Consider the following 24,955-nt stretch of genomic DNA (forward strand, 5'->3'; position numbering starts at 1 on the left):
AGGGGCCAAAGGAGATATGGCCAAGAGGTCAGGTGTGCCGAGCCGAGATACAGACTCGCCTGCTGCCCCGATATGGGCTCTGCATACCCCCGGCTGCAAGCCGTCGAAGGAGAGCGAGTGAGAGGGTCTGAGGGGCAGTTCGATAACGATAGCGATGTGGAATAGCACGTGCAGCACTCGCGAATTCATATGCACCGACAGAGATTAAGCGGCGAGCTCAGCTGTTCGAGCTTATCAACCGGCAACCTTATCACCACCTGCAGCTGCAGCAGAATATCATAACTGGTTGCTGAGAAAAACGAACAAGAAGCTGAAGAGCAGCTGAAGGTAAGTGAGATAATTAGATAGATACCACATCGACTTCACCAAACAGAGAAAAAGTTTATGCATATTTTTTAAAGAATTTCAGAAGTAAGATATCTCTGCAAACTGTTCTGTAAACTTATGAATAAATATTCATTTAATATTGTTTTTCCCGATGTATCTTTCCAATTTCCTCCGCCGCCCCACAAATTTGGCTCGTTGCGAGCAACATTTAATGATGATTGCCTCTGATTGATAACATTTATTGCGATTCGCATTCCTCTGCCCTTACCCCCTACTACCCCCTTTTCATACGTATATCTTCTCGTTAATGTTTGGGCTGCAAAATGTGGTTTATTTTTGGGGGCTAGCCGCTGCGGTCGATGCCAAATCCTGATAGCTCTGATGGATTCTTTGATGATAAGCATGCTTTTTTTATGCTTTTCTGATGACAGCAGGCAAGTACCCAGAGCGCAATTAATGCCTGAATAATTCATCAATCGATTCGAGAAAGTTCGGCACAGCAACAGCAACCGCAACAGCAGTTCAGGCAGAAAACTAATGCAATAATTTCCCTTTTTATGGCCATTTGGAGATCAACTTACTGCATTCACTACTAATTTACTTATTGTCGGATCGCTTAGATCCAGTTACTATCCAACTGAGAGTCACCCAAGTCTCGTTATGGCCACTATTAAAGCTGGATAGCCCCCAACAAAACGGATGGAGATAGGGAGAAAATCCAAAATGCGATTTCATTTACGACTCTCGGCCATAACTTATGCACATATTTGTGACTTTATTTGGGGCCCAGCCCCTCCTATAATTCGATTGGGACTGGGGTGTTGGATTACGCATGGAGAGGTATTGGGTATCGCTTAATATTGATGAGGCTGCTGTGGCCCAGAGATGCCAGAGGTAATGGGAATCGAGTTGGCGCCCCATGACTAAATAACTAAATGTGCCGTGCGAGCAAACAGAGTCATAAACTTCTGCTTTATGACCATGCCATGCACACACTCCTAAACACGGTGGGTACACCTATACTAAGGTGTATTAGCTACAGTCGCGGGGATATTACTAGTGGTGATTTTTTCAATAATGTCAAATATCATTCAAATGGCAACTTGAATACTAAAAGGGACAAACTACACTGGAGGTATTAACTATCCATCACCTATTAGGGACTGCAAGCCATAGGGCTTTATTAAATGTTTACCAAATTGGACTTTGGTGTATTCCTATATATTTATATATATAAATTTCGTCTGTCTATTTGGGCGAGCAACGCGCTTTGGGTTATATATCGACTATCGCTAGGTTAGGATCTCCCCTCTCCCGTAACCTCATCCAACTCATTTCCCTGAAAAGCCGAAACAAGTTATCGCTTGGTTGGCATCTCTTTCCCCACCCCTCCACCTCCTGGTCACCACATTCTATCCTACCAGCAGGATATTTGCCAATAAAAGCAAAAACGAAAACTTTTTATAGACACGCACACACACTAAGACAGATGGGAAAGCACACTCTCACACACACACACACCATTTGGGGCAGACCTTATCAATCAATCTTAATTAATCACAAGCGAAGATCGCATAAAACCGAAAGGAATGGGGCGGGAGATTGTGTGCATGCCACACAGGTGCTCGAATCGGAAAAAGCAAAAAGTTCGTCATCGTCGGCTACAAATCGATGAGCAAACACAATCCGCTGGCTTTTGAGTCTTAGTTTCAGTTTTATGTTTAGTATTGAATTTAAGTTAAGGTTAATACAGCTATAAGTCGCAATGAGAAAAAGCAAGGAGAATGTATTACAAATATTGTTATGATTTTCATCAATTCATTTACTTTTAATAACATTTAAAGGCATTTTGCCTTTGGTCTCTTAAGTTCCTTAAGGTGATTTTTTAAAGTGTTCCTTATCTCATTCCGGAGTGAAACAAAAGGCAAATGCGGCGAATCAAGGTATTCCTGGGGTGTACTCCCCCATCCCTTGCCCCGCGCTCCTACTCCTACCCACTTTCTGCCACACCTGCCCCAGTTTTTCTGGGTGAGCCAAAAGCGAACGGACTTTTATCAACTGCCGCCGTCGCCGCCGCCGTCGCTGCGATAATGAAGACGCCAGCGCCATCAGTTTTGGAATAAGGAACATCAGCGGATTCCGATTTCCCTCGTTCAACCTGCCCCGCCCCCTCGGGCAGTTCCTCAAACAAACGACGGCGTCGTCTTTGTGGTTTCGCCTTGAAGCGCCACTCGAGCGCCACTTAGATGAGATGTCTTGATGTCTTGGCGGGGATATCGCCCCCCTACCGCCTTCTGCCCCTTTGGCTTATCGCAGCCAACCAAAAAAAAGAAAATTTTCATTAAAATGATTTATGGAAATGCAAAGCCCGCTGACCGAAGCCAAGAAATACGTTCGATTTGGATCGGAATGTGTACATAGCAGGCATCTGTGGGCAGGTGACAAATGGTTGCATTTAGTGGGGTTCTAACTTTTGCTCATAATTAATTACAATTTAGTTTATTAACCACCAAAGTTGCGTGGGGCATTTACCCCTGCTTGATGTATCGATGGTGATAAAGTTGACAAATTTTGCTTTTAAGCCTTAGCTAATGAGGGGTCCCGAAACTGGGGGTCCGGGGCTGTCATTGCCAGCCCATAAATGAGCACAAAATGCCAACTCAGCTGGGACGACAAATCAAAAACCAAAAATAAGCAAAGGGATCAAGGCCCGGGCACTTGCTGAATCAGCAGAGTTAGACAAGATATTTGAGAAAGGCTGAGATTCTAGATGTCTGCCGAAATATTAAAACACAATAATTCCGCCTATCGCAGCTGGAAAATCTCATTTAAAATCGCGCAACTTGCCATAAACAAAGAGAATAATAAGACAGGACATGGACAGAGACGAAAGCACAGCAGGGCAGTCAAGTGAAAGGAAAAACAAGAACAGTACGAAAAATCAGCTTAAGTCAAAGAATAGCAGAGGAAGGAACTACCTTACAAGTTAGCAGCTTAGAAGCTAAAAGAAAGTAATATTTATTCAAACATAATCTAATTTGTAACATTTCTGTCATTTCTAAATAAATCTATAATCAGTAATAGAAAAAAAAGCATTGATCAATGTGTTTCGAAAACATTAGGGAAAAATCATCTAATTTTGCGAAAAATGGCCAAAAATTGCCATTTTAAACATTGAATGCAGTTTTTTTGGGAATCAAAATACAAACTTAACGAGGTATCCCATTCGATATTCCGACTATTTTTGGCTTTGCTCTAGACAGATTACTGATGTTTTGGACGCAAAATTAGGTTGCCTTTTTGGAATCATCAAATTTTGAACCAAGACAAGAAATTGGTATAAGAATGCACTGTATCTTTTGAAACAATGGTGGTTATTACCAAGTCTTTCAGATGTATCTGTATCTCACACTGAGCCTTTGCCCCCTTGTTAGTGTTTTTGTTGAGATTCGCAGCCGGCATTGAACAGGCGCCCAGAAAAGGCAGTCAGGCGCTCCAGAGCAGCAGCGAAAGAACCCCAGTCGAAACGGAGCCATACTCCGAAAAAAGGCAACAAAGAAACCGAATCCGATGGGAAGGAGCTGTGTCTGTGTGTGAGTGGTGTGTATCTGTTTGAGTGAGGCACGCAAATAAAAACAGCCTCAAAGATAAACAACAACATAAACACAGCCGAAGCAAAAAGCCGGCAAAAGAGAGAGAGAGCGAGGGTGTCCGCTGAGAGAGAGAGAGAGAGAGAAGCAGGTGGAGGCAATCGCAGAGTATTAACAAACAAACAGACCAGCAAACACAACAAGTACAACGACTGCTGGCAAACAGGCAAACACACCCATACACACACAACCAGAAGCAACAGCAAATATTCATGTTTCACCTGGGTAAAAAAGGAGGAAGCCCCAATATAGGTGTCCAGTGAGAGTGAGAGGGAAAATGAAGGGGCGAAAGGGATGGGGACTTGCCGAACACTGGATTCAGCCTCGTGTTTTGTTTTTATTTTGGATAATGGCCCCTTCCCTCGCTTCCCCCTTAAAACCATTCGGATAAGAATATTTTCATTCCCACGTCCGGCTGATAAATCATTAAGGAATCAAGAGGAGGGAGGGTTGGGTTGCTCTGGCCAGGATCAAGCCACCTCAGGACTTTTCGAATTCCGCCAGCTAAGCAACATTATCAAGCTTTCTCAGCTCCCTAACTTCTTAATCGTAATCCCGTGTCCCGTAGCCCCCTTAGCATAATTCATGACTCGAAATATCCAGCTAAATATAGTGAATATTCCTAAACGGCGTCACAAAGTAGTGCTTCTTCTTCTTCTTCTTTTCCGAAGAGCCAACAAAATTTTATGAAACGTAAAACGGCGATAAGAAAGCCGAGTCAGGACTGCACTGGGAAAACAATCAGTGAGATTAACTTGTTGCATTTTGCCATGATGGCTTTGAAGGTGTGCATAATCTTCCTTGTGTGGTTCAATGTCCTTAATTAAACTGAAAAATCTGTATTAAGGTATTATTTACGCTTAAACCTTACCAGATGAATTTAAATTCGAAGATTGCTCTAAAAGACCCCTTAATTTGGCGCCGTGTATCGATTGCATCCTCCTGCACACACAAACACTCACATGTAGGGATACAGCAAGGATGCAAGGCAGTCAGGACTCAGAGTCGGCTATTATGCATTGTCATTACGAGTTGATTACGAAGTTTTAGGACGAGGATGCATGCCGAAGGGGCAGGAGGTGGAGGGACAGGGCGGGCTTGTTGTTGCAGCAGGCAGCCGGCAAAAATGATACATTTTAATGCGAATCTTGATAGTGCCACAGAGATTGCTCCGTATAAAAAGAGAGGAGGCAACAAAACTGGCGGCAGGAGGCGGGAGGAGACAGATGCACATGCTGAGGCAGAGGCAAATGCATACTGCTCCGAGTGCGATAAGCGCTCTCCTTCCTCGCAGGCTGCTCATTCGTGTGACAGCTGAAGAAGTTGTAAGCAAACTGAGATTCGGTCGCAAGGACGAGGGGCAATGGAGAATAGTGGGGCTAAGGAAACGTCTGCAATCACTTGAATATTGCATTAACAGGCACGTAAAGCACTCGCACTGGCACACACATACAGATGCAGACATGATTCGCGCTATAAAGACGTCGAAAAGTTTTCAGTTGCCCACCCAAAAAGTTGCCAAACGCTGCGTATACGTAATGCAAAATTGCTCATACGCCACGCGCCGCTATCTGTGTGTGCGAAACGTGATTTCCTGCAGGAAAAGGCGGCAAGTAGGATGCAAAATGCTTGCAACTAACTGATAATTCGCCACCAGAACACCAGAAGGAGAAGCTGCCAACGTTCACAAACAGCCAACATAGGGTTTAAGCTTTGATAATTTCTCCAACAGTTTTCGAGTTTGGCTCATAGGTTTAGTTTACTTTATGGTTTATCATTTAAAAACCACTGCACACGCTTAAATATTTTAGAAATTACATGGCTCACACATAGTTTTTCGAAATAGCTAAAAAGCTAATCGACTGATGAGATTCGGAGATTTGTGCAATGGGATAACAAGCATTGAGTTTCGGGGCATTGCAGATGGGGGCCAACGTTTCATGTTCAACAAAGTTGAGGTTGGCCAATCATTAAATGAGATCTAGAGCGAAGCTCGTTACGTGGAGCAACTAATTACACATGGCCAGCACACACAGAAATATAAACATCTATTCGGGCGAGTATCGAATCGAACTATAGCCCCCGCCCTGTCCCTGGCCACGAGGCTGGTCTAATTACTCGATGATATCGGAATACATTTTATTTAAATTCATTTTACATCAGCAAACAATTGCGAATTGTTGATCAAATTGCAATTTAGAAACGAGAATTCATAATTTTTAGCCTGGCCCGTACAGAAGTGGGCCTACCATTAAGCCCACTGATGTGTAAACTGAAAAACTTTGATAATATTGTCAGCATTTTCAATTTGCGCATAACACAAAACCAAATCCAATGCGGCCAACGTTACCAGCAGCCACGCCCACACATTCTAGCCGGGCTAAAACGAACGACCAAAAAAAAAGAAAAGCAAATAAAGGAACGAAGAGGGAACAAAGCGAGGCGCAACAGTTTTGTCCACACGGGCTGTCAGGATGGGAAAACGAGGCAGAGTTCGAGTTGTCAACACGAATGCGGCCACAAGGAAAAACCCAAACCAGCAGCCGCCGTTGAAAAAGAATAAAAGTGCGAAATGCAATATGGAATAAATGGAAATTTTTGTAACCTGCGCACACAAATGGGGAAATGTCGTCGCGATTTCAATTTAAATGCAATCGATAAAGAGAAATGACTGCGGGTAGTCTAAGGGGGAAGTGGGCAGTGTGGAGTGGGAGAGGGGAGTTACTCATCCTAGATGATCAGATCCATAAATTCCAGAATGGAATTCATTCCGCAGAAGCATTAGTAGTTTGTTCTTCACATTCATGTTCGTTTTAATATTTTTTCATAATGCAGTTATACAAAATTTATATTTTTCAGATGGTTAAGCCTTGCAGTTAGTTTTGAAAAAAAGAAAATATACAACAATAACCGCGAAAATCATGTGAAATATTCCTCGTTCCTCCGATGGCTGCTGATAGTCACCTTTTTGTAAGCGTTGATTTTTCTCGGCGATAATTGGCCAGCATCTCAGTCTCCTTTGGCCGTGTGTGATTGGAACACCATGAAAGCCGAAAGGCGAAAGGTGGAAAGAAAATGCAAATTGCCAGAGAAGCGGTGAGAAACTGGTTTTCCCCAACGGAGAACGGACAACGGAGAACTGGTATCCAAGGACCAGATATATCTCCGCTTCCCCCGCTTCTCGTCGTTGTCCAACACTGCTTCACCGGCTTGTCTGATCGACGCACTTTACACTATCTGCTCTCGAAGATCTGCCGCTGCTGTCTGCAACCATTTTGAATTCGCTCTCCGCTCACACTATCTCGGGCAAGGCACTGGGGGATAAACGCGGGGAAAGGGGGACCTGAAACCATGCAGATGGAGGCCCTCGAGCTCTCCAGTTAACGCTGATTGGTGGCCCAACTCGAGTGCGCCGCCCCAATCTGGTTATACAGCCTCAAAACACGGCCTCGTTGGCTGAACACCGCGTTGGCTCTGAACTCTGTTGGAGCATAAGTTTGAGTCGAAGGTGATGCTTTGACTTATCTGTTAGAAAAATAGGGCTATTAACTTTTGGAAAATGAAGATGGTGATACCAAAGAAAAATAACTCAAAAGCAATTTAAAAATGTAAATTTATATAATAAATTATTTTATTTATGCTTATTTATTTAACGGATAACAAGGCAAAGACTTATCAATGAACTTGAATTGTTAAAAATCAAACGACTTATAACCATTACAGAAAAGTGTTAATCTTTGTATTAGCATTTCCCTTAATATATTTAAGATCGCTTCAAACTAAATACCTTCTTCGTCAACAACCGTTCATCAGCCCAAACTCTATCTAAATCTCGAAATCACCTTTCCTAAGTCCCCTCGGCAGTCGGCAATAGCTGCTTATCGTATATTAAAAATCAATTAATGCGATCATCAAAAACTGGTCCACTTAGAGCGCCGGCAGCGGTTCCAAAAGCCCGCGTCGACCTCAAAACAAAAGCAACGAGATCCAGCTAGATTGTGGGACCGATAAGGCACTTCGATGACTTCATATGCCACAGAAAGCCGAAATCACACCTCAGACGAATATAAAAATCGCTGAGCACTTAAACAGGCATCTGCATATGGCCGGCTGATCGGCGATCAGCGATTGTCTCTGTGGCTGGGCCATAAATTATAAACCGTCGGTGGATGAGATAGGCTAGCGGTTTTATCGACCGCTTTCCAATCGCAAATCGATTCCGGATGGGGGGTGGGGGATGGGGTATGGGGGATCAAAAGGAATCGAAGCACGCGGCGTATACGCAATTTTTATCAGCGCACTCAAAATAAACAACAATCGAAGCTCAAATGTGTGTGCGGGGATTTCAATAAAATTAGAAATTTATGGAAATGGCCATTCGGCTGAGATAACGAAATCGACAGACAGCAAAAAAGCAAAAAAGCCTCGACAACAAAAGCCAAAATTTAAAAGCTTAAAACTAAAATTTGTCGTTAATGCGACACTCGGACAGCCGATTGCTATCGCGGGCTATTTTTCGGGGGGGCAGCGGAATTTGGCTAATGCAAAAAAGATATACGACTCTTAGATGGCATGAGATTTGCATAAAAATCTGCGTTTTTAACCCATTTTTTTCGCTCTCAGCTCGCTTTGTTTCATTTTATCGGGCAGCATCAAAAAAATAGCCACAAAAAGTGGGTGTGGATGCAATCAGATGAGTTTGGCCTGTCAGCATTTGCAGCTGGAAAAAAAAACAGTGTAAATATCAACAGCAACATCCGACGAACAAACATGAAAAATTAACATAAAGGGCGGACAATAATAGAGGGTTTTAAGCGTTTTTGCTCCAAACCGAACATCATCAGTCAGTGTCGGAGCAGTTGGCGTTTTGTCAGCTTCCGTCCCGCCATTTCACATTTCCCAGTTAACGTTTTCCCTCCATTTTCCAACACTTTTTTCCACAGTTCCCAGATGTTCATGAGCTGATAGAGGAGTGTCCTCAAATGAGCGATTTCATTTGCTATAAAAATAACTTTAATTACTGCTCCTCGGGGTATATCAAACATTGAGTTAGCTTTGTTCTTTTCAAAAGGAATAATTTATTATCTGACCAGTAAAATATTAAGTAGTTAGGAATCCATTGACAGATGTTTAGGTATCCAATCTCAATTCCCTTTCTTTGAGTATTAAACTATTTTGACATTCAAAAGGAATTCAATCTTCGGATTGTGAAATATCATAATTGTTTTGCTTTGTTTCGTTATTTGTCTTGCTGTTTTTATAATATTTGAAAACGGATTCGTTGTGCGGTATCGCAGGCTGCTATCTGCATTCACTCCGTTTTGCGGTTTTTATGTCCGCCCACAAATTTATATAGTTGGCGATAAGTGCGATACCAGCAGAGAGTGTGCTTGTATGCAGCACTTACTCACTCGGTACAAGCCTCTTGCATGGTACATCCCATAGGCAGGAAGGGCGATTTTATCCGCCTATCGCCAGTAAAAGAAGCCTAGGAACGGACCTGATAATCGGAGCCTCTCGCCACCACCGAAAAACTGAGTCCCGCATTTGTTCTCCGAAACCGAATTTAAGCCGAGAACCCCCATAAAAAATCGTTAAAAAAGCGGAAACAAAATGGCGGTCGTCTGGCAGTTGCTGACTGATGATTGGTGCAGAGCTCGCAGTTTGTCGTCCTTATCAACGAGCAATATCAGTCAGAGTGATAAGATAAGGTTACAGCAGCAGCGGCAACGAAGGGCAGGCAGCCAAAGGGAGCCGGCGAAAGGAAAAGGTGAACTGCAATGGAATTGGCAGCGTCTAATGGCCGAAATGCACGCGATATTTTAATTAAAATATTAAAGGCCTCGTTGCCGTGAATTATGAGTCCACCCGAAAGACTTAACCTCAGAAAGCCGGAGGATCTTGTGTTACTTCTTTCCAAATATTAATTTATTTAATATTTAAACTATAAATACATATTTTTAGCTCTTTGTTATGTTAAATATTTTAACAAATTTTACTAATTGTCGACTATAATTGGATTTCCGCCTTTCAAGGGTTAACCATAACAGCTAACAAAAAAATAACTTCAAATCCAATCAAATTGGAGAGCGTCTTAACCAGCAGACTTCATCGCCATCTTCCCCATTGTTGTGAAAATGGCTAAAAATGGAAGTTGGCCACGAATATCCCCGTCGTCAATTTAATATGGCTGTAGTCAGGGGGACGAAGAGGAAGGTAGCGGCGGGGGAGTCAGAGCGGGGCCAAAATGATTTCAATGCAATTCGCACCTCATAAATCACGAAACGTGTCCCGAGCAGAAGGAAAAGCCGGGAAAAAGAAGTTTGGCTGGCACAGATTGCAGTAGGAAATGTAGGAGAGCTGGCTGCGAGGAGGGGGGTCCAGAAAGGGTAGACAGGTAATGCGGTTTTTGTAGGCGTCGTGCCTCCTTGCTGCTGCTAAGACTCGATAGCAAGCTCTGGGATGCAATTTGTTTCGCTGGGCGGTTGATCCGTAAGCAAAAAGCACCAAGCAACATGGTTTAGAGATCGCTGAGGAAAGGTGTTACAGTAAGGAAATATTTGGGGATTCATTTCTTGTATAATTATTCTAACTGTTAATCCTTTTAATCCTTTTTAATTATAAAGTTTAGGAAGTTCGAAAAAGTATCCTAAATAAGAGTTATTTCCCCATTTTAAAATAACTCTTTAAAGGGGAAGATACTGGTTTCCTGTAGTTCAGTGCCAGCTCTTTAGCCATTGGCGTATTTGTAACACTTTGGCTGATGCGCCAACTCCGTTCTCAGATTGGAGTTCCTGCCTAACCCCTCAACTCCCGCCCTCCTGATCAACGTGGAATGTGTGGCCATTAATTGAAAATGCTTCTCTGGGATAGCATAGTGCCTGGAAGACGGACCAAAATGAAAGATGGTGTCGAATCGTGCACACACACACACACACATCCAGGGAACGGAGACTATGATCCAAGCCAATCACGATGGCATGCAAACGCCTCCAGGGAGGGAGAACCCAAGGAATCGAGAACCCAATGGAAAACTCGTGCTCCTCCGGCGGCTAACTTTGTTGATCATCTCCCCTGATGATGCGGATGGCCAGCCAGAGCTAAACGAGCCGTGAAAGTGTTATAATGGGCAATGGGAACGGGATCCCATCCAGAGCAACATTATCACACTGAGCGAAATGATTGGGAGACTCCAAGTGCTAGTAGTATTTGGTATAAAGTATTTTCCAATTACTTTTTTAACCTTTATATTTCAACACTAATATATCCAGCATTAACTTTAATGGATAATATAGATGAACTAAGTCCCTGGTTTCCAGTCATTATTTGAGTGACCTTCCTCTGGCACTTCATAAGCTTCGTGGTATGTTTGCCTAGGTTGTTGGTTCTAAAGATGTTTCTGTTCTTTCGCCTCTGAGGGGTCTCTCGATATCATAATCGTAATCGTTAATTGACCACGCCCATATGAGGAACACATATGTAAGGAGGAGATAAAATGTTAAAAAAGGAATGAAGGAAAATACAAAGATGAAAAGTTAAATTGGTAGTCAATTTTCTTTGGGATAAAATGGCAAAATAAATCACAACCAATTTTAATGCAAATCTAACACCAATCTGACCCCTCACCCCGGAGAGAGCTTCGTGCAGCTTCGGCTTCGGAAAATGTATCTACAAATTGTGTGGATCAACTGCAACTGCAACTCCTGACCCCGGTGAACCAGCACGCTCGTTCTGCGCTTTTTGTGGCAATAACGTGGCCAACACCAAACTATTTGGCTAAGCCCAGCAAACACTAAAAGTTCGGGGAAATGGAAGGAAAGATGCAGAAGGAAAGGCTCGATGGAGGAGCGATGCCAGACAAAATTAACACCTTTTTTCCAGCTGCTGACTGCTGACTGCCGAGCTGCACGAGCTGATTTTGTATTTGAGATGGACACCAAAAAGGAGGCGGATTGGAGCTGAGAAAGGCAGCAAAGCTGGGGAGGAGCAGCGCAGACCAGAGCAATTCCCACTCGAAAGAGAGGAGCCTAATTGGCATGCTAAACAAGCTGCGTTCAACACGATCTACACAACCTATCGGCTGCAGCGTCCAGTCCTAAGACCCAAAATCCGAAAAGAACAGTGGTTTCCATTCGAAGAAACTGCAAAAATATTTACAGATTTTATTTATTAGGTCTACCACATTCGTAATGTGCTCTTGCGCTGTAAGAGTGGTATGGTGATATCATTTTGTAAATCACGTGCAAATGTATTTCGGCCCACTGTGCACTGTGTTGTCATTGCATTGGCTTGTTTGTTTAAATGGCATCGGGAATGGTCCAAGTGCGACATTAGTTTCACACGAACACCCACACTCGGCTCAGATGAAGGATTTGGATTTGGAGGCAGGGACAGAGCGGCGGGCGTCTCAGAGGGAGGCAATCAAAAGTGGACGATGGCCATCGCTCCCTGCCAAAGAGGAGAGGCAGAGAGGGACAAGCACGGAGTGGAGGGGCAAAGGAAACTGCCCCGAGAGTTTATCAACTTTTCAAGATTTGCTCAATCCTTTTGTGGCCAACAACAATTGAAAGGCAGAGCAGCTTATCCACAACCCACACGGAAGTGCAAAAAAGGAGACTTTGCCCATCAAAAAACAATAATAATATTCGATAATCGAAAATGGGCAAACATTTGAGAGGAAATTCTGAGAATTTGGACTAGGCGATAAGATTGGATATGTTTCCAGAAAGTTTGACGCGGCATGGAGTTCTTCAGAGGATTCAAACATATTAACAAAATCGAATAAACGTGAAAATTTACGTTTTAAATCTGTGAATAACCAACCGGCTAACCCCAGCTTTTATGACTCAGACCTTTCCAGTCGCCAAGATATCGGGTAAAAACAAAACGCACCCAAGGATGGGCCATGATATCACCTATGGCCATGCGGGGCCCATCAAGCCCGGCGTCTGGCGGCCACATTTGGGATAACAGTTCTCGAGATAGGCGCTCTGCTCAGAAACAAAAACCTTTTTCAGCCGAACATTATGGCCAGGGATCGGAAACGGAGTATGTGCCAAGGTATGGTGTGGATGGCCTGTAACGTGGAGTGCTGCTATCGCTGCACTCAGTCAGTCAGTCGGGGCTAATCTACACGGAGTTATCGGCCATAGAGTCAGCTCTCTCTCTCCGAGTTTCCTGCCACTCTTTCTCCTTCTCGAGATTTAGCGACGCCAAGTGAATCATGCTGGCTCTCGGATTGGATAAGCCCGATGTCGCTGCACTTATAAAATAATTATAAGGGGGCACTGGCGTATGGGCTCGTATCGGTTCATATGGGACTCCTTTTCACCCACCTGTCCCCGGCTAGAACCTCGACGTGGAGGCCAAGAATGCGGGCCTGGCTGTGTACTCGCTGGTTTTTGTGTGGTCGATTCCAGTTGTTGGAATAATCGGACAAAATGCCTTTTGACTTTGACGTGCCAAACAAAAGTCGCGGCCTTATCGCTGACCTCGATCTCTACGCAATGCGGGGAAAGGGGCGGAAAGGAGGCAGCACTGTGAGAAAGGCATATTATTAGTAATATTACAAATGCCAAAATGCAATAAAAATATTAAGTCATGTTTGAAAAGAGATTACAGATAGTTGGTCTTCTAAAATAAGTATTTCATTGATAGAACTGAGCAGATATTTATGGTTATTGCTTGAATATTTCTCTCTCTGCAAGAGAGTGGCGAGGTTGACAAACGAAATCCGAAAACGAAAGCAAACGAGCCAAGCCAAATAATGACAGGCAATGAAAATCAATTGTAAAGCAAAGAAGCAAAACCGGGCAAAAACCGAGACCGAAACCGAAGCCAAAGTCAAATCAAAACCAAATCAAATTCCAGGGCAATGTTCCACGTAAATCATAAATTGGCCTATCTCGCGGAAAGATCTTCAAACGGATGCTCCAAAGCGGAGCAAACATAATTAAGAAAACCGAAACTGAAACTGAAATCGAAATCGAAACTCAAACTAAGAGATAGACCGTAGCACTTGGATGGGGGATGAGATGGAGCACAGGCGAGATGGATGGCCAAAATGGCAGCTCCATTCATATCTGACGTGAGTTTGAACCCATAGACGGAGAAGCTTTTACGGCAGCAGCTAACTTATCTAGATTTGGCTCCGATATACCCGGTACGGTAGGACTGAAAGGGGGTGACGTTATTAGAGAGCTTTGCTTGGGTAAATTAAGGATACCCTATTAGTCTGAATTGAAGAATCATGAATAATTTAATTAAAACCAAACATTTATTATTTAGGAAACTCATTCGCTAATATGCCCATTCATTGCGAAGTACCCAACAGCGAATATTCTAGGAGAGTGGGGAATTCAATGTCGGCGACAAAATGTCTTTATTCATTTTCTGGCTGTTTCTTAATTTCTTTTCAAATCGAATTCATATTTCGCCCGCTCGAAGTGGGAGGCGGGGTGATAAAAGAGGGCGGTCGATGGCCTTATCAGTTGCTCAATAAATGACGCACAAAGACAGCGGCAAGAAGCAGAGTCCTAAGGAAGCGGGATGAGGAGATGGAGGAGACCGAGAATGATGAGCAAGATTTGCAAAAGAGGAGAGGGACTAGGAACGATTTTGCTATCAACATTCTCATAAATCGATGGCCAGTGGACAATCCTTTGCAAAAGGGGCGGGCGGGTCGAAGAACCTTATCTAAATGCCATTTAAGAGAGGGAGCCCAAAGTAGGCAAGGGGACAACTCCAGCTGGGGGACACCTCACAGCAAACCCAGACACAAGACACAGGTGGATAAGGAGCAGCAGCAGCAGCAGAAAAAGCAACGCATTTTGTGGTCCCATAATTAAAATGTTTTAAATGGTAAAAGGAGGGCCAGGAGGCGAGAAGGAGAGACCAAAGGAAAAGGCAGACAGAACACGTTGTTAACATTCATTTAACCCCCGGCAGCCCCAGCCTTAACCCCTGAATAGCCCCTCAGCCCCCGCAGCTGGACACGGCGGCAATTACGCTAAACTGAACAAACAGCAAAGCTGTAAACAAACACGCATCCATCAGCGCCAAGCCCTCGGACCAGTTGCAAGTTGCAGGTTGTTGGAAGTTGGTTGCTGGTTGTTGGTTGCAACAGGTCTTTCATTCCCGCCACGAACTGGAAACCCGTTTCTCAAGGCAGGACAGTTCCGCAGAGATCCCGAGATCTGAGATCCCAAGTGAGACCTGTGCGGCTCCTAATGGCGCCTGTTGCCATGTAAATTATGCTTCCTCAACACTTCTGAGCAGGGACTGTGCTCTAATCCCAGCTCATTTATGATGGGGTACAGTGAATAAGTCTTTCAGCTCAGCTGGAATGATGATATAATAAATGGAATGATTAATAATAACAAAGAGCTAATGGAATTCAAAATGTTTTGATGAAAGCTCACTTAGTATAAATACTACTACTCACTTTTATAAATAGTGCCTATTCTCAAGTAACTCTGATAACGATTTCTTATCCGAACCTCGTCCATTTTAAATGTTAACTATATAAATAAAAAATAATGAAACCTCCAAGCGAATTACTAGTTTCATGCGCTTTGTCATTAAGAAAAAAAGTAGATGCTTATTTTGTTGTTTATATGAGTCAAAAAAGATTAAGCATAATATTTCTATAAAGTTATATAAAACATTTTTGATAAATCATAACTTAGCTTCGAAAATATCCAGGCTTTTATTTTAAGAACTGAAACTTCTTGATTTTGAATATTTAAAGGCTCTTCCCCAAAGAGTATATCGAAGTCAATGCGTTTCAATTACAAACTATTCCCGACTCCTTGGCTCACTCATTTTTCCTCTTTTTCGTTCACTATCCTCAATTTTCGATTCTCAATTGGCTCCACATTGGCGACGCATTCGATAGCTCTTGGAGATATTTTCCTGTCCACGTGTGTCTCCCTATCGCCATATCATAATGGAAGACGAGACTGTGAGGCTGGCATTTAGATAAGACTGGCGGCGGCGGCAAATGTCTCCCATCTCCCATCTGCACTCTGCGGTCCTTGGTCTTTCCTGCATCTGCATCTGCATCTCCGTCCCTGCATCTCGACCAAATGCAAGTTGTGGGCCATTCAAGTGATTAGGCTTAAAGTGCTCTGCAAGTCGAGCCTCGGAATCCAGATCGGTCGGCGACTAAAGCTGTTATGGATTCATCGCATTCTTCGGCCAAGCCAGGCGCCAAAATTACTTGATTGAGCGAGAAATCCGCATCAGCGATATTCGAGAGAATCGAGCCCGAGCTAATGAGGATTTTCGAGCTGATGACGTGATTTGCCTGATTCACTTTCAGAATCATTTTCAGATTTCAGATTTTCCCTTCACTTAGAAAACTAGGTCTGTATGATCGGATCGTAAGATTTGATTCAAATATCAATTAATATCTGATTCAAACTCACTGTTTGGGCATCAGTTTATCATTAATCAGTGTGTAAGACAGAATTCCTCATCCTTTTTTGTCAGTGTGTAAAGTTCCAAAGTTCTGTTGGGGCTTGATTCATTGGTATGGGAAGTTGGGTTGGGCCTGAAGACAAGCGAAAGATAAACGAACAAAATGGCCACCAAGCGACATGAAGGAGCTCCAAACGCTTGGGGCTATCGCGGCGTGGGATCGGCGCAAAGCTAATGGCATAAATAGAAATCATATTGCCCTCCATTTGCGCCCGCTCCCCCTCGCCGCCTTCAATCTTAATTACACATAGACAGAGTGCGTTCGATTCGTTTCGATCAGCAAATAAAATCTAGGCATATTATTTTATGGATTTTTAATCGATTGCCGCACGCTGCCTTGTTGGTTTTGCCGGCCTTTTGGGCCACCGATTCTATCGATGGCATCGCTGCCATTCAGTTTGGCTTCTGATTGTCGTGGGTAAACAGAAGATACCCAGGGGAGGGTGACTAGGGGGCAGGTGGGGACTTCACAGACACAGCAAGTAAATTTGTATTGAAATACAAGCAAATAGGGCACTGCTTTTCTCAGTGTAGCTATTGATGTAAAAGTCGCAATGTCTTCGTTTATCACGTAATTAGTTTGCTTTCGAACACCCTGTTTACCCCTCATCCACCTCCACATTCGAATTGAGACATCCTAATTTTGGTTTATGCGTAGGTGTCCCCTCCCCGGCCCGCCATCCAAAGCCCCAAAACCCCAATACCCCCGACCCATAAACGAGTACACATCTTACGAGTGCTTATCTCTAATGACAAATGTTTGCTTAAAAATCTTTTAATTGCACTTGTTCTGGGTTTCGCTGTGGCTCTTTCTGGGTCCGTGTTGTTGCCTCCTGATAAGCCAAATTAATCGCAGCACTTAAATTTTCATTTTGAAATTTTTTCAGCCATGCGAACGTGTTTGTCTGTCTCTAATTTTCTGTGTGTACGGCATACGATTTTCGATACGATTTTGTCTCGATTTCGATTCCAACGTCACTTCCCCTCTCCCCGTTCATTGCTCCTGAGCGCTATCTCTGTGCTCCACGGACATGTAAACTTAATCAATTTATCACGAGGCGGACAGGAGAGGGCTAGGCGAGGGCCTAGATAGGCTGAGCTGTACACTTTGTAATTAATAATTGATTGATGAGTTGTGTGAAATAAGCAAAACTTAAACTCACTTCGAGCGGCAATAGCACCAGGTTCATGGGGTAAAATGAGATATGAGCTATAGCTGAGCAAGTGAAGAAACTGAGAGATGAAACGGGAAAGGGAATATAACAGGAAACTATCTTGACTCATGGTAATACTTAATACGGAGAAATGGCTTGCCGAACTGTCAAAGATCATCGAGAACGCATTCTAGCTTAAATATTTTTGGCAGCCAGCTTCATCTAGCAATCTGTACTCAATCTCGCTGGCTGGCTTAATAATTTTCAAGGTCTGCACTTTGACTGGCAACGGCCACCAGCAGATAATCGGCAAGAAAGAGCGCTCATACTATAGGGAACCTATATGTACACACCGCATAAATACATATACATATATGTGGCGATGATTTGCGGTCTAATGCCCCAGGGCAGACCATGCCCGGGCTTAATCAGAGATTGCAGATGGAAGCGACAACGAGCAGCCAAGGAACGAATGCACACGAGCTGGAGGAGATTCGGACTGAGGAGGCAGAAGAGATGGAGGAGGAGCAGAGTGCAGAGGATCGATGGATGGATGGATGGACAGACGTGGTTGGGTCAGTTCGGATGGTCAATTAAATGAATGCTGCGCTGATCGCTGGGAAAAGATAATAGGACCTCGGCATGAACTTTATTTCGAGATAAGGCCGCAGCTCCCAGGATTGATAAAGAAAGGCCAAGCCAAAAACGAATTTGAGCGGAGAGCAGAGAATCGAAACTAATTAAGTGGGTGGAAGACAAGGAGAAGGAGGAGAAGGAGCAGTCGGTCGTTTGATGATGATGGTAATCTACACATAACGTTTCCCCTTTCGAAATTGAAAATCGACGGATATCTCAAGTTGATATCAAGAGGCCAACACTAGACGGAATTCGTCTTGCGAAGCGATAACGATAACGATTATCGCTGACAACGCACAAGAACATCACATCATTAGGAGCACTCGAAATTGGAAACTCGCCAGATGAACGCGAAAAGATAAGGTGTCGAAATTCGAACTGAGATTTGTCGCCTCGATATCTCTGAATGAGTTTCTATCTCTCTCTTCCTGTCTCGCCATCTCCTTTTCTAAGGGTGGTTCAGGTTTAAAGGGTATTTGCGACACTTATGTTTTTCACAGAGCATTAACTATCTTCTAAATTTCCAAAACCATCTTTATTTAGATTGGTAATTAGCAATTTGTTTCTTTTTAGTGTTTTTAATAGAAATAAATGACTGAAATTATATAAATTAGAGTAACATGCGGTCTATCAGTAGACCTTCGACTTCCCCTTTCCCTTTTGTTTTTGTGGCTCGGTTGGTCTATCGGCCGATCGATGGACACTAGAGCGATCAGTCGCCCGGTTAGTGGGCCGCTGATAAGGAATACTTTGGAACTTCCCCTTGGCTAGTGCCCACTGAATATAGAAATCAGTTCTAATTTTCGGCTACCGATAGCCATCGCCTATCAGCTAGATTGGAACGTTTCGAGGAGGCGCTGACAGAGATTTATGGCATTCAAAATGTTCCGCTATCAACGCCCCCGGCGACAGTGAAGACATGGATTCCTCCCGGAATGCCGCTCGCTACAGGTTCATCGGATGCGATCCCCGCCGATTCGATTCGATCAGATTCCGAATCGAAAATGAAACTGATACCAAATATCAGATGTAAGCAACGACTGGCGAATGGAAATTAATTAACTCGCCAGATATCGCGCCATGGCCGAAGGGAAATCCGCAACTCAACGGCGGAGATCGATCATTCCGATACTGGCCATATATTATACAATGTTACGGGTATATATATATACATATAGCTACATACAATATTCAGTTTTTAAACCCTATATATATTGTCATAGCTGGGGATCTCTATCTGTATCCGACAAACCACATCACATTGACATTTTTATCTTTAGCTGAAAATCTCTTCAAATTGTTATAAACGAAAAACACACGACAACAATTGTTGTTGTTGGGCGAGTTCATTCTCTCATTTTTGAAGCAAAGCGCGACAATCTTGCCATCAGATCAGCTGATAAAAAACAACCGACCAGGCCCCGGAGCATTGTACAAATCATACAACAACCGGCGCGGCAACAACATCGTAAAGTCCACAACAACCACAATCGACAGCTGTTTTAAGCGGTTTTTAGCTTTATTTTTATTTTTTATTTTATTTTTCGTTTTGCTGGATGGCCGTATTTGTTGGTGTTTCACGAAGGGAATGTTTGGAAAATGACTACAAACCATTATCGCCGGCCGGGCATCAAGTTTCAAACTTATTTTGATTGCATTTTACGATTAAAGCTGAAATAAACCCACGAGTGGATACAGAGGGGGCAAAATGGGTCAGAGTGCGGTTCCACTATCGCAGGTGATTAGTCAACTGTGGGCATTTCTAATCAAGATCTTCCAATACCTTCTTCAACCGTCATGAAAAATTCTGAACTAAAATAAAAAATGAATGTGAACAACGAGAAAATCCCAGAAAATGAAACATTCATCTAATTCATTTCAGCTATTTACACATTTTTATCTATATTTCATTTTTGCGTCAAAGCTGCGTCCTGTACGTTTATTCCACGGCTGACTCAATGTGTTAGATAAATTTAGCTGACGAAGACAGCTTTCCTTGAGGAAACGGAAATGCATCATGCAAAGTCATATTCTGATTAGATTTTAAAATGGTGCTATAGGTAAAGCATGTTTAGTAGTGTTGGAAAACATATTTTTTATAGAATGATTCAGTGTGATTAAGATCAAAAGCTCATCCCTGTGCTCATTCTTAAAACAAGTTTATCAGTGCTGTTTGAGTCGCCTCATTCGCCCATTGATTAATCACTTTTGAATTTCCCTTCTCGTGTGATAAGAGCAAAGCAAAACAGCGCAAAAACGGCAATAAATATATCGACATTCTGAATCCGCTGGCTGACTAAGTCGATCGTCAAGTTATTCCCCTTGCTATCCCCTCACCCCCTTATCACACCCCCTGGGCCCCACCGCACCATCGCCTCACTTGATATGCAAATGTGCTGGCCAAAAACAACGATAATAAAATGCAACAAAGTGAAAAACAACATTTTGTAATTTGTAATGCTTGTTAATGTTTTTGTTTTTGTTTTTGTTTTAGTTGTTGTTTTTGTGTTTGCTGTTATTGGCGTATTGTTGGTGCCTTTTTATCTAATGATATTTCCTGGTCCGATTTCCAGCAAATCAACAAAACAGAGACAAAGAGTGAGTGAGAGAGGGAGAGGGCGAGGCTTATCGCAATTATTAAAATACAATGTCAAAATGGCCAAAGCTCGAGATTATCTTTTCCAATTGAAATGGACAGAACAGCCACAGAGGCGGTGAGCAGAGGGGCAAACCGTACTCGCAACCTGAGCCCTGGCTTTTTTATCGCGGCTGCAACTGCAGCTCTTCGAATGCAAACTGCAAACTGCAAACTGCACTTGCAATTGCAATACACAGTTAGCTAGCTTCTCTTATCGCTCCAGCTCAGCTCAGCGCAGCTCCACCTACCCCCTCTATAAAGATCCCCCTTTCCGCCGAAAAGCGAAGCGAACCGCTTGACACGTACCCGCGCCGATTTCAGATATGAGAAATAGGGCCCCAGTGTGGAAAACTCTCAGCAAAACTGGGTTTTTAATAGATTAAAGCATCTTAAAACTGTGCCAATTATTTTAAATTCAGAGCATTATAGAATTGTTTGGTTAACCACACATTCTTTCTCCCAGTGTAGAGCTTGGCCCGCTTCAAATCGAGTAGAACTCAAACATGACTTGACTTTTGACTAAATTGTCACCCGCATGGGAATGACTATGTCGATGGGCGTCCTCTTTTGTTGCGGCTGCCGGAGAGCAACGGACAACCAAACAAACAAGAGCCAAGCGAACATCCAGCAACCGACAGCCAACAGCTGGCCATTAACATAAAATTAGTGATAAGCGTAATTAAAATTTATAAAAAACAAAAACGAAAGGCTGCTCACAACAGCGCTTATCTATGTGCGACTGCACTCCCTCAGGTCTCGAAACTCCTAAAAGGTATGAGATAGGAATCGAAAGCAGGTGGGACCTGGCTAAAATGGTAATACCCTGCAATGCATCGAAGTATGTGATGGACTATTGTGTTTAGTTTACTTAGATTTGTGCTACTACTAATGGGATATTTTATTTATTTTTAGAAATGTATATAATGATAAATATATATATGACAAACAAATTTTTGGCCTGCCAACCTTACCCAGTTTTAAACTAAATAGAAAGGGTATTCCGAAAACGAACCCGGGGGCGTTGTCATCGCGATTCCTACAGTTCTAGTTCTGGTCTATACGATACGGCGATACAAATGCCAGTTATTGGAGCTTATGTAAAGGCAACAAACACAACGCCTGAAGAACCTCGAACAAAAGCCACGCAGTTGATGTTATTCGTTGTTGTTGCTGCCACTGCTGCTGCAATTGTGATAAAACTTTATCGAGTTGTGCTTTGAGTTTTTTCTCGCCTTCCAAAACCAACTCCCACTACCGCCGTCCCGCCACCCACTACTAAGCCATAGAAAACAACGGGACAGAAGTGAAGCAAGTGTGCAAGAGATAAATATGCAAAGCAGAAATGGTAGGGAGGTGTAGGTGGGTGGTGGATAGTTGCCCAGGGATAACCCACTGATAGTGCAGGTGAAACAACAACAACGGACAACAGCTGCACCGATAAAAATACCCTAAATTATCGTAAGCTAATGGTAAAGTTTCACCTTATCCATTCGTCGTACCCTATAAATAGTTTAAAAGGCTAAGCTTGGTAGCTATTCGAGTATAAATAGCTTTTTAAGTAGTTTTTAAAAATATGAATGCCCTCACTGGAACTCCACAAATAGTTTAATGTTTTAAGTTTAAGGGGACTTGCTTACTTTTCAGGTATAAATAAATTCTAAAGAATTTCTTCTAAAGAATTTTTTTATCTTTTCGGTCGTACCCAATAATTAGCTCTAAGTTTAAGTCTTAGTAGGTAGAAAATATAAATATATAATATATAGATATAGATATAGATATAGATCTTGTCTCTCTTTAAGGTATACCAAAATCCCCTGTAGTCTTGGCACAAGATATAGATTCCCGACCGCTTACTGTGGAGTTTCCACTTTCATGACTTGGGCTGATATCACTAGTTGACTATTTGTGGGGTTGTTGGGGGCTCTGTTCAGATGGGTGTTGGGTGGAGCAGAGTCAGCCAGTCGAGAAACGTGCTTGGAGCAGGGCAGCGAAAGCGATAAGGAGTCCAAAATGGCAAAATGGATAAGCGGAAAACGGGTAGTCGAGCGGGGGCTTCTGGGAGGGGCGGAAACTGAGGTGAGTTCAGGTGTTTAGGGTGTCCAGTGTCGCAGGTCCGGCACGTTTTATCGATTTCGATTCCGAAATGCATTCATTGGGTGTCAAATGGTTCGGGGCCATAAATATATCAAATGGCAAACAACGAAATGTAATTAGTTAATACTCTCCGCACTCTCTCTCTCTTTCTTCGCGTCCCTGACGAAATTTATAAGGTGTGTCAGCTGCACGTACAACAGGTATCGATATCGATATCGAAAAGGTAAAGAAATTTCATTGAAATGAGTAAAGAAACTTGACAATATCTGCACTTCCTTTCTATAATAAACATATTGTTTATACCCTTCACATGAAAAGTAAACAATTTAAAGTACATAATAAAATGGTTTTCAGTTTCCTGGCTTAATCTCTTTCCCTGGTGGTACCGATCTTTTTGAGTCGTTTTACGTAATCATAATCTAAATAAATGATTTCAGTATCGGATGTCTTATAGCGGCAAAAACTTGACTTTATCATTCTTATTGTTTTGATTTCAATGATTCGTTGGCTTCTTTGTCTTGGCATAGTTTATCAGTTTATCCCCCCGCTTGCTTCCCCCTTTCTCTTGGATTTCTGTGTTTGCTGTGTGTTCGTTCACATGTTTTGCTGTCCAAAAAACGAGAGCTGCTGACCAAGCGAGTGAATTTGAATGGGTCAGCTGGCGGTCAGATGGAAAGCGATCGTTATTGCGATTGTAAAACCTGGACTTATGGTTGTAATCTTATAGGTTTTATTGTCTTTATAAGTCTTCATAAGTGAATAATAAAATCTGTACTTTAATTAGTTATATTATAATATATGATAACTATTAACTCACCTTTATTCAACGGCTTGGGGTTGGACTGTTTGCGTCGTGACATTTCGAGTCCAACTGCTGGACTGGAGATATATCTTCAGCTACGTCGGCATCAAGTCCGTGGAAGATCCAGATCCGTTTCCCTTGGCGCGGACATTTACCGGCGGATGCGATCGCACTCACACACAGGCACTCACTCTCTCACACACGGCGAGTATCAATTATGGGCAATCAATGCGATTACTTGTATTATTTGTATTATTTGTTGTATTATTGGCGGTGATTAACAAGCCTTAATGAATTTTTAACGATCGGCGCGACGAAAAACGCGCGCGATTACAGAACGGAATGAAAATACAATTCCGATTGGAATGCAACGGAAAATAATCTCCAATTTGATCGCAAATCCCAACAATATCTGATCAGTGTTCTTAATATGGTTATTATTATTGCAGTCGCGTGTTTCTTGCCAAAAAGCCTTTCGAATAGAGGCGTGGCATGCGGGGCGTTCTTGGAGGCGTCTGTTCGAAGCAAGCTCTCGCTCACGAATGAAGTGCACGACGAAACCGAAACCGAAACGAAAGCTTCAACTGGGGAGACGGGAGCTCTTATTGGAGCAGGCGCAATGCTCTTTCTCTCTTTTTCCATTTTGTTTTGAACTCGATTTTTCATTGCTCCACACTCTTTGGCGTCTGTTTCGCGGTGTGATAACAATCATACCCAAAACGCTATCCTTTTAATTTAGGATAATTCATCATAAATTCAAATTTCCTAATCATATTCCTCTTGGTCTGTAGCTACTTTGCCGCTCTTTTTGATCAAAATATTATGTTCATCGTTATTCTAAAATTTCCGTTCAGTTTTTAACAGTTCTCTTAAAACGGTTGTTAACGAGAGAAACCCATAAGAGAACTCTCGCGTACGAATAAAATCCATGTCGAAACCGAAACGAAAGATCCAATTGGGGAGAAGAGAAACCGGCAGAGCGTTAAAATCTCTTATTGGAGCAGGCGCAATACTTGTTCCCTCTTTTTCCATTTTGTTTTGTACTCGATTTTTCATTGCTCCGCATGCTTTGGCGTCTGCTTCGCTGTTTGATAAGAATCAAAACAAAACCGCCGAAACATTTACGCACGTTTTCACATGTTCATTGCTGTTCTTCATTCTCCATCCTTAGAAA

At 42.8% G+C, this 24,955-nt stretch overlaps 1 protein-coding gene across 2 annotated transcripts in view; it reads right to left on the bottom strand.

Annotated features, from left to right (window-relative positions):
• LOC108110727 (zinc finger protein ush) overlaps nucleotides 1–24,732 on the bottom strand; it is a 51,566-nt gene extending 26,834 nt beyond the window's left edge. Inside the window, exon 1 of one of the 2 annotated variants that reach the window (XM_017219913.2) lies at nucleotides 23,797–24,732. In XM_017219913.2, coding sequence (XP_017075402.2) covers nucleotides 23,797–23,839 — 43 coding nt within the window. In that variant the 5' untranslated portion in view covers nucleotides 23,840–24,732. The remainder of the gene's footprint in view (nucleotides 1–23,796) is intronic. The other variant, XM_017219914.2, reaches the window with a different exon arrangement.
• Between the last annotated feature and the right edge of the window lie 223 nt (nucleotides 24,733–24,955).

Source organism: Drosophila eugracilis, unplaced genomic scaffold (assembly GCF_018153835.1).
Source record: "Drosophila eugracilis isolate 14026-0451.02 unplaced genomic scaffold, ASM1815383v1 contig_2152, whole genome shotgun sequence".
NCBI lineage: Eukaryota > Metazoa > Arthropoda > Insecta > Diptera > Drosophilidae > Drosophila > Drosophila eugracilis.